Source organism: Galdieria sulphuraria, assembly GCF_000341285.1.
Source record: "Galdieria sulphuraria unplaced genomic scaffold scaf_27, whole genome shotgun sequence".
Lineage (NCBI taxonomy): Eukaryota > Rhodophyta > Bangiophyceae > Galdieriales > Galdieriaceae > Galdieria > Galdieria sulphuraria.
Genome location: NW_005178448.1, coordinates 172,945 through 182,797, shown reverse-complemented (window position 1 = coordinate 182,797; position 9,853 = coordinate 172,945). Strand labels below are relative to the sequence as shown.

The following is a 9,853-nucleotide window of genomic DNA, read 5'->3' as shown; positions in this document are numbered from 1 at the left end:
AAGAAAGTTTCTAGTTATGACAAGCAAGAAAATATTCCTGCTTTCTCTCTATTGTCATTGTACTTCTAGAAGTGTCAAAGAGATCAGTTTTACCAATAACCAAATAAACCAATCGCTCGAACAATAAAACATACACTCTCTTCCATCTCCTGTGAAAGTATTTCGGTCATTCATTTATTCATTACTTGTGAATTGATTTCGGATTGGCGGCGACGTGTAAAATGAGTTTGAACGAACCGTTGATAGATAGAAAAGAAGATGTTTATTCTATTCTTCGAACTTATTACGACCAGTTTTCTTCAGCTGCGGGAAAATTAGATCTTTTACGTCCTGCAGCTTGCTTCTCCCCTCACATTTTTGGGGCGGGCAAGAGTTGTGTTGGTGAAAATTTTTTAAAGTTTTTAAAAAAATTCGCCGACGAAGAAGAAGAGCAGAAGGAGACGGAGGTTTTCAACAAGAGCTCGTCGGGAAAAGTTGATTTGAAGTTTTTTTCTTGGAAACACTTTGCGGAAAACACTTTGTCAGTTTGCTTTAAACTAGGAGAGAGCTTTTCTCGTGCTCCTTTTCCAAGGTTTCTAGAGGCTTTGATGTATAACATAGCTATGGCTACAGCCCAGTGTAATGGTATGACTGCCCGAGAAATTGTAGAATTCACGGACGCAGCGATGAAGCAACCAAGTGTTTTTTTATTTGTCCAGTATCTTCTCGAACAATTTCAGAAACAATATTTATTTTTGATGATAGACGAACTTAGTCACCTGAGTGACCTCACCACATACTATAGTGAACTTACCACGAAACAGTTCGTCGAGTCCGATCCAGGTTATATCCCGTATCGCAAATTTTTTCGAACTGTAGGTGAGTTGCTTGATACAGGAAAAGTTATCTTGTATATTGCTGGGCGAACTGCCGAAATCTCAGCCCGCCTGTCTGATGCTCGCTCTAGTAGTGTCACCCTCCATATGTTGCGGTTGAATCCCTTTAACCTCCATGATATTAACGAATATATTGAGCTGGCAACTTATAGTGGAAAGTCCTTGAAGGACTGTTTATTGCCCTCTGATGATTTACGATATCGATTCGTAGAGTTGTTGAAAAAGAAGACAGGGGGCATTCCGTTGATTGTAAGGAATACTTTATTAGCCCTAGTAGAGAAAGTTGCGAACTTATCTCAACCTGTTATCAACGATGACAATATGGAACTTTTATTAGATAGTGTCTTTGAAGATATACTAAATGAGTCGGGAACGTTTATTATTCCGGAGATACTAGATTCCGCAACCCTTCTTCGATATCAATTTGTCCTTTTGAATTATCAGCTCGGAACAATTTTTCCAATTGACTTTGTAGTTACTCTATGTGGAACGAGAACTTATTTGATGGACTTGGTTGCAACTTTTGGGTTTTACTGTGAATTTTGTGGAATTGACGGGATTGATATGGGCACCGAATTCAAGATTGGTTGTTGTGAATTTATATTGCGAGCTCATAGCAGCTATAAATTTTTCCGTGAGGCTAGTGAAATCTTTCCTTTATCTCCGTTTAGTTATATTTCCGACAATGCAACAGCAAAAGGAGTCTTCTTTGAATTTATATTTATGAAGATCTTTCGCTTTCGCTTATTAACTTTTCTTCATTCTAATTCCTCGCCTATTGTACATTCTGCTATTCCAGGAATTTTCCAGGGTTCTTTTATTGAGCAGGACAGTGTTTCTTATTCTATGGAATCAACAAAATCTTATGATATACCCATCTTGAGAAATGTCTCTGATTCATTTTCTGGTCATTATAGGGATTATTTACAACGTTGTGGTATTTTTGTTCCGAAAGATGGCAATTCTAGTGGTCCTGATGCATATGTTGTATTCCATAATGGACAAACACGTTATGTTGTTGGATTTTCATTCAAATTTTATCACAAAACTGAATTTTCGAAAACAAATATTGAGAAGGAAGCAGAACAATTTTTTAAGGGAGTTGTTTCCGTTTTGAATGACGAATCTTTTTCATCTCTTCAACTTCGTTTTCAGTTTGTGGTAGTATGTACTAGATATGATCGATCTGTAGGTTTCTCTACCGAAGAACATAATGTTGTTGAAGATGCAAGTGGTTTTGTGACTCAACATTCTTCGAGGTCAACTTTGAATGAAAGTAGTCGATCATGTCTGCAATTGGTAATTGTTTCTCAAAGGAACCTTGAAGTATATTTGGGAAGAGATAATGTCGAAGTGTTGAGGAAAATTGGGGAAGCAAATCGAGGAGAGTTCAGTAAAGACTTTTCAGTATGGTGTGAAACTGTCTTTGAGTCGATGTTCAATGAATATGTTTCATCTTTGGAAACGGAGCAATCAAATGTTACTTCAAGAGTGGCTCGAAATATAAGACCGAGAACAAATGAGGAGAATAGGATGCAAATGGAAGGTTATCAAAGTGCTATGCAAGTGGAAGGAGGAGATACACGAGGCGAACAAAGTGTTGCAGCATCGAGTTCTTTGTCTTCGTCATTTGATTGGAATGCTTTCTTAAGAGATCGTTGTGGTCTTTCTGAAGAGGATGTTGCCTATTGTTTGCCCAGGTTGTCCTTCATAGGAATGATAGATTTGAGTGGCGTGACAACAGAGTTTCTTTTGAAGTGCGGTATCGATAGTCCTTCACTAAGATTGCGAATTATGTTAGGAATACGACAGTTTTTAGCAAAGTAGCTTTTATGGACTAGTTTGTGGTATGCCCATGATTTCCCTGTAGAAGATGATGGAAGCCTTATAGAAGTCGTGGTCCTAATAAAGACATGTAATTTTTGTTTTTATCTCACTGCAAAGTCATTACGTGCTTAGTAACTTGAGATATCTTGCCAATATGCTGAGGAAGCAAAAAGCTTCTGTTTAGTTGTTCTTTATTCAGATTCATCTACAAAAGTGTTGGCAATCTTTTTAGATAAACTTGCACTTCTTTTACCGTTTGCAAATGTTAGTTACGTTTCCGTAGATATGGATTTCAATTTCCTTATCGCATTGCCACACTTGAACTTCAAGTGAACTCGACTTTGAGGTAACTTCTTTAAGGGAGGTGTTCTGAAATAACACTAAATATGAATAACATGACCCAAAGTATTATTGCTCACAAAAGAGCTTATGGTTCCCTCTTTGTTATTTTAAACTTATTTTTCAATACTACTTATCGTTAGATAATGAAGAATCTGTTTCAAGCCATCTAAAAGCAACAATTCCCAACTTTTCATACTTGAGAAGACGATGGTTGAGTGTAATGTTTCAAACCGATACAACCCATATGTAGTAAACCGTGAAAGGGATGTTTTTCGAGTGACAGAAGAACTGTATGATCTTCGTAACAGTCGAAAGCAACTCAGGGGTTTAACATGTCCCTCATCTTTTTGGCTCTCGCAAAACTACGTTTTGTTAAACCTATTTGGAGTTGGTTCGAAGGTTTGTCGAAACTTTCCTGTCGACTTTTGCTTCGGACCTTTCGAGCAGACTCTTTTTGGAGAAGCTGAAAAAGGCTTCTTTGCTTTATGTAGATCAAAGGGAGTTGGAGCCCACACTTGAGTGGGCTTTGTACTTTTTATTGTACCGATCAGCTTGTAATTAGATGGGTCTACAGTTTATGAAGCCTACAGACACATTCCTCCTTGTTCAAAGTTTCTAATTCCAGAGCTACGGAAGACTTTGGGCATTCCTTCTGATCAATATCTTGTTATAGCTTTTGATGAAGTTGGTGTCCTAGACGAAAGTCTCGACGAGTTTCATTTCAAAAGGACCCACGACGGTAGAGTTCTACCATACAACGACTTTTTCGGTATTATTCGTGAGTTGTGTAAAGAACCGGACTTGTTTTTTATAGTTGTTGGGAAAAGTGAAGGCTTAAATATATATAATTACGTAGCTTCAGTCTCAAGGGTTCAGTTAGTATTTATTCCTCTTTCGCCGCTTGAGAAACATAGTATCGTGGAACATTTGGAGAAAAGTTCTTCCTTTTTATTCCCTGGGAGCCCAAAGGTTTCAGAAATTCTTTGTCATGAAGACTTCTTAACTAGTGAACTTGCAGAATTGTTGTTGGAATTGACTGGTGGTGTTCCTGGTTTACTTGTTCGAGCAATCAGTTACCTTTTGCTGTATAAATCATCCAACATCAATTTGTTATTATCTAAGGAAACCTTCTTGATCATAATGAATAGCTTTCTAGTAACAAATTATTGTGTTGCGCCATTTTTACCTCGTCTGATAAGTCTCAGTGAGCAGCGTAAGCGCTTGTTAAGAATGCTTACGTTATTATCTTTGTATCGTATTCGATTTGATTTTGATGAAACTGTGCAAATAAGCTCAAATTCTGATGTGTTTTTGTTTGATCTAGTTACAGATATGTGCCTCTATCGTCGATTGGTTATAGAACCAGACCGCAACGAACGCTATGAAGTGTTGATTCCCAAGTTACTGATTGAATATATTGACCAAGGCTTAAAGGATGATCGTTTAGAATGGTTACTTTTACAAACTCTCAAGTCTCAATTTATGGAATTCTTTTATGAGTCGAAATGTCGAATTTTGGAAGGTCTTATTGCTACACTGTTTTATTTACATTTTTCTCGGCGTCCTACAAACAGCTCAATGTTTTCTACTCTTGGTCAATTGTCTCGTGTTTGGAATGAAATGAATTTACAATTTTCTTCCGAATCTGCTGCTTATTATATGAAATCTATACATAATACCAGAACTGTATTAGGAACAGAGAGAATGACATTTGGAAGCAATAATGAATGGGAAAGGATAGTGGAAGAAATTTTGGAATTTGAAAAGATATATATTCCATTTCATTCAACTTTTCATATTCCAGATATATTATTCAAGTTGCATGGAAGAACGAATGAGAAGAACTTGATGATTGTAGGTATTGCTTGTAAAGGCCGATGGAGTCGTAATGGTATTAGATGGAATGAAATTTTGGAAGAAGCTCACAAGTTTTTGAAACCAGTGCATGATCAAGTATTGACTAGTCATCCTACATGGCATTGTATGTTGATTATTATGAGTACTCAGTTAGCAACCAACGTATCTGAGGACTTGAATTATTCTAGTCGTTGTTATTCATCTGGCGATAGTGTTGGAGAATTCTTGATTCCTCACAACTGTGAATTGGTTATTCTTTCTGAAGCTGATGTAGAAAACTTTATTGGCAAAGACATTTTATCAAATTTAAGGAACGCTTTCAAGTCTGTGGATAATCCACATTCGAGAAACATTGGCATTTCAACCCTACAAGAAATAGTTTTATCTCTTTCCAAAAATATTTAGGAATATCTTGTTTTAATATCTGAGAAATTTTCTAAAACAAACAATTTTCAAAAGTTGTTATAAATCGGGAGCTGTTTTATAAGACACTGTCAAAAACTATATCAAACTTTTGAACAATTTATAATTCTGACCACAGTTGCATGGTTTGGATGACATAAACGAGGCTGAATTCAAACTTTCAAGCTCGACTATCTTTCCATTGAAAACGATGAAATAATAGATTGGATTTTGGATATCCTTCAAAACTTGACAACTTATTGCCACATATAATCGTGCTTGTCTTGAATCTTCTTTTACTTGTTGTCAGAGATAATACTGCGTTACTTTTTGTTCCACCAGAAGAGCTTATTAAAGGGATCCGCATAATTCCAAGTTTGTTACTTTTTAACGATATATACATTCCAACTTGTTGTTCTCAGGTTCTCATCATTAAATGAAGATGATAGAATGCATGTATTAAGAAAAATTGAGAAATTCACATCGTATTAACCTTACTCCATTTTAGGAAGAATATTTTCTCCGTACTGAAGGGTCTAATGGCAAAGCACTAGACGATTTTTCGAATCTATTTATATAACCCATACAAAATTCTGGACCTTAGTTTTCATAAAGTAGCCTGATATCAATTTTTTGGAATGAGGTTCTTGGCAATCACTCTGATTTCGTATTCAAGGAAAGACGAGACAGTATATGCGGCTAGAGAATCATGTTCTATTGCATTGTTTATTTAGAGGAAACAACTTACAACGGAAACGCAAAATATCAAAAACTAGTTTGCAATTCTACGCAAAACTTTGATATTCTAGTCTCCATGAGCCTTTCCACCGTTATTTCTTAATGATGCAAGGGATGCCTGAAATAATAAAGAATATTTCACTGAAACCATTAAAAGTTCAAGATGAATAAGATTCACGGGGAGTTGCACAAGTTATTGAAAAATGAGTCGAGGTCTTCAAGTACAAGAGTCTTCCTATGTTCTTCTTCGTGCTCCAATAAACTTTCGATATCTTTCACATAGAGAGGATTAGTAACAATAATCATTTTCGACACGCCGTCATGAAACAAATTGCAAAGATATTTTCTCATGGCAATTTCAACGCTAGTTACATTCACTTTTGCAACTGCAGCCAACAACTCACGAGTGAATGCTTCCGGTTTGGATAACCTTCTTAAATTCCAATCCATGAAACTTTCTACAGCCTTATCATTTACTGTCTTTTCTTTCTCAATGATAGAATAGATAACCCCAGCCTTTGCTGCCTCTAAACCATGATTTTCAACGGACCGGTTGTTTTCTACAAAATCTTGAAATATATTCTTAGCCGTTTGATAGGATAAGCAAAGTTGCGAAGAACGATGCAACGAAAAATAAATCAAGCCTTCTTCAGGGTCGCAACGCATCCCATATGAATATGCATATCCCATTCCACGTATACCTTTCCATAAAGGTCCTTCCAACATAGTTAGGTACTCAAATAATACCTAAACGTAGCATTCACTTCAAGCAACAAACCTCTCTAAAGAATATCATTACCATCAATACTGGAATATCTTCATGCATAAAATTGTCAGGTCCCAATGCCGTTAGAAACATAAAGGAAGATTCTACAGCTTGTAAAGGCACAATAACAGTTTCATTATCATTCGATTGCTCTAATCTAGTCTCAGCTGTAAAGGCAATCTTGGAATCATTCTCTATTACAACTGTCCCATTGGTAGCTGTATCTGCTAAGAAACCAAAATATTTATGCCACTCCTCACGAAGTGAGATATGCCGGTTGTTTCTGCTCACTAGCTCAAGGTCTGCAACCAAATGAAATTTTAAATTATGTGGCTGCACAATGCTTTTTCGAAACATTTCCAAGTCATTTTCTACTTGCTCTGGGGTAGCATCCAACCGATTCAAAACTCTCTTCATAGAAACTATAAGCAATTAACAAAAACATTCTTTTGGTCATCGTACCTCCAGAAAGTGATACTGATAGAGAGAACACGAGCTTGCCAAGTTACTCTTCTTCAAATCAAAATTCAAACAAGATGCAATGCAACGAGTAACTGCAGCACCACTGCGCCGTTTTCTCGAGATATTTTTGGAAAGTTTTGAAGCTATAGTCTTTAGACGGTCTGCAGAGAAGACTGTTTGAAATAACAATTTGTAGAGCCATTGAATAGCTTGTGAATATTTGTGAGACTTTGGAATAATTAGTCGTATCCACAAAACTATTATTCATTATGCCATACTCACTTCGAATTTCAACTCCACTACTAGAACTTGGGGAAACTCTCCGCAGTCATAAGGAGTATGACCTCCACCAAAACCAATGCTAGTTTCTGCAAAAATACTTTTGAGGCACTGTCAATCCTCAATCTTAAGTTGGTCTTCCTAATTACCTTTCTTTCATTAAGTCGTCAACAACTTGTTGATGCGATATAACAGTGCCATTTGAATCTACAAGTGATGTTTCTAGTACACTTGCAATGTACAATACACAAAAAGGTCTAAGATACGGTTCCAAGTCTTGAGTATTCAAAACCGCTCGTATTTCTATAAACGAGGAATGGACATGATCGATTTGTAACAGAAAAGGAAGAGGATTCTCTTCCTTTGACTGAGACAACCACACTTGCTGACACTTGGACTCGTTTTCCGGTAGTGTTTCTAAAAAAGAGGCGTTTCGAACCTTTTACAATATGAGGCAAATCAAAAACGTTCATTATTCAATAGGGACCTTACCTCTGGAATCTCCCGATAAGTAGAAATAGGAATCAATCTTATTTTTTCGGGATCTGGTACAGGAATAGATGCAATCAGTTCCAATGGAGGTCCTTTGTTATTTTGTTCATTCGCACTATCAAGAGACTTGCCAAACGCTTCCAAGTCATTCGGTGAAAGAGATTGACGACGTTCATCGATACGCTTTTCTTCTTCTTCTCGAAGACGGTCACCTTCAGCAATACTCGGAACACTTTCTAAAATAATAGTTTTTCCTCTTATACAAACAAAATACCGCTTTAACACATCTATCCAAAATTCTTCACTCTTCTCATACAATAGATCCAGTCTTTCCACAACATTCAACGAATCCTTCAGAAAGTCTTCGCTAGAATGATATAAAAAGTGGATTATAACTGGGAATGCCAAACTCTCCGGTGATTCTTCTAAAGACGATAAAAACTGAACTTTTGCTCGATGTACGAGTCCATGAAGCCTTTCCATATCCAAACAACCACGACGACATAAAGAATTCAAAACTTGGTCATATCGATAAAGAATATCCTGAAAATGTTCTGGAGATGCATCTTCTGCCACAAAGATATGCGCTGTTGCCTGAAGAAAACGATACATAAACAATCAAACGTTATAAGATACAAATATTTACCTTATTTTCTAACAATGAATAGTGAACACCACTACAAAAAGGTTCCTCACAATCAACTAGAGAAGCATGTAATGGACTCGAGGCGCCTGCAGTTAAGTAACTATGCAACACATCGATAGCTGCAATGACTTCAAATTCATTCCAATAAGGACCTCTCCACCCTAAGTATAAAGAACCACAAGATTCATCATCTGCAGGAAAGGTGATTGATAAAAGTTCCTAAGTAACAATGTAGCTTGAATAATGCATGGTGACTGTTGCTTTCTTACATTCTCCAAAGGTGGCATGGGAGGTATTGGATCCTTCCATGGTTTTTCAAAAGGCAAGCGTTGCCAACCCCGTTCCAGTCTCTTGACTATCATCTTGTTTTCAATTGCCTGCAATGTAGAAAGCAACAACTCTGTGTCTACGCTGCCAATGACAATAACACACAAGTTTTCTGATCTATAATACTGCTCATGATATTTACGGACTTGCTCATTGGTAAGCTCACGAATGTTTGCTAAAATGCCTCCAGTTTCCGCGGAAAGTCCACAAACTTCAGGGGTTCCATATAAACAACGAAGCAACTGCCTGTGTGCTCTAGAAGAGCCTGCGTTTTCGCGCGCTTGCATTTCTGAATAAACCACTCCAGCATCTAAGCCTTCTCCATTGATGTGGTGAACCTAGTTGCTTTTATTCACTTGAAAACTATTCTTTGAAGACATACCTCAGTAAGGAAACCTGCATTAGTGAGCAAAGGAAATAGGATATGATCCAAATATATAGGAAGCATAGAAATAAAGCCTTCAGACCCTGCCGTCTCCAAAGTATAGGCCGTATGATCAACATCTGTCCAAGCGTTGGTTCCTCTTGCAAGACAACGATTCGCTATGTCATCTAAAACCCCCTTATAAGGATAAGATTCGCTCCCAAGAAATATTAAATGTTCTAAAGTGTGTGGCAACCCGTCGTCGCTACGAATCTTGGACAAACCATAACGCTTAAGGATAAAGGGCCTCACTATTAACTTACTTCTGTTCCCAAACAAAAATAGCCATATACTATAGGTGTTTCAACTTGAACATTAACTGCTGTCAAACCAGTTTCTTTAGATACATATTTTTCAATGACAACTTTTTCTCCTACTCGTAAACTTTCTTTTTGTTCAAAATTCATTATTGGAAG

At 37.0% G+C, this 9,853-nt stretch overlaps 3 protein-coding genes across 3 annotated transcripts; 2 read left to right on the top strand and 1 right to left on the bottom strand.

The window, feature by feature from the left end:
- The first annotated feature begins 187 nt into the window (after positions 1–187).
- Positions 188–3,207, top strand: Gasu_34390 (archaeal ATPase). Its single transcript, XM_005705707.1, has one exon. It carries the CDS (start codon positions 222–224, stop codon positions 2,700–2,702), a length of 2,481 nt encoding a protein of 826 aa, XP_005705764.1. The 5' UTR covers positions 188–221; the 3' UTR covers positions 2,703–3,207.
- Positions 3,208–3,217: 10 nt separating this feature from the next.
- On the top strand, positions 3,218–5,385 carry Gasu_34380 (archaeal ATPase). Its single transcript, XM_005705706.1, has 2 exons — positions 3,218–3,435; positions 3,607–5,385. The coding sequence occupies exons 1-2, from the start codon at positions 3,252–3,254 to the stop codon at positions 5,304–5,306; spliced, it is 1,884 nt and encodes a 627-aa protein (XP_005705763.1). The 5' UTR covers positions 3,218–3,251; the 3' UTR covers positions 5,307–5,385.
- Positions 5,386–5,859: 474 nt separating this feature from the next.
- On the bottom strand, positions 5,860–9,847 carry Gasu_34370 (metalloendopeptidase). Its single transcript, XM_005705705.1, has 10 exons — positions 9,701–9,847; positions 9,396–9,650; positions 8,956–9,351; positions 8,687–8,905; positions 8,041–8,634; positions 7,698–7,987; positions 7,552–7,648; positions 7,270–7,497; positions 6,841–7,218; positions 5,860–6,788 (listed from the first exon to the last, which is right to left on the bottom strand). The coding sequence occupies exons 1-10, from the start codon at positions 9,842–9,844 to the stop codon at positions 6,216–6,218; spliced, it is 3,174 nt and encodes a 1,057-aa protein (XP_005705762.1). The 5' UTR covers positions 9,845–9,847; the 3' UTR covers positions 5,860–6,215.
- Positions 9,848–9,853: the final 6 nt, after the last annotated feature.

Excerpts from the sequence above, each read along its gene's own strand:
- Gasu_34370 (XM_005705705.1), bottom strand. The coding sequence starts at position 9,844 with ATGAATTTTGAACAAAAAGAAAGTTTACGAGTAGGAGAAAAAGTTGTC. Across the intron at positions 9,352-9,395 it reads ATGCAGGTTTCCTTACTGAG|GTTCACCACATCAATGGAGA; the intron begins GTATGTCTTCAA and ends AAAAGCAACTAG. Across the intron at positions 7,649-7,697 it reads GACGACTTAATGAAAGAAAG|TATTTTTGCAGAAACTAGCA; the intron begins GTAATTAGGAAG and ends GTGCCTCAAAAG.
- Gasu_34380 (XM_005705706.1), top strand. The coding sequence starts at position 3,252 with ATGGTTGAGTGTAATGTTTCAAACCGATACAACCCATATGTAGTAAAC. Across the intron at positions 3,436-3,606 it reads GTTAAACCTATTTGGAGTTG|ATGGGTCTACAGTTTATGAA; the intron begins GTTCGAAGGTTT and ends GCTTGTAATTAG.
- Gasu_34390 (XM_005705707.1), top strand. The coding sequence starts at position 222 with ATGAGTTTGAACGAACCGTTGATAGATAGAAAAGAAGATGTTTATTCT.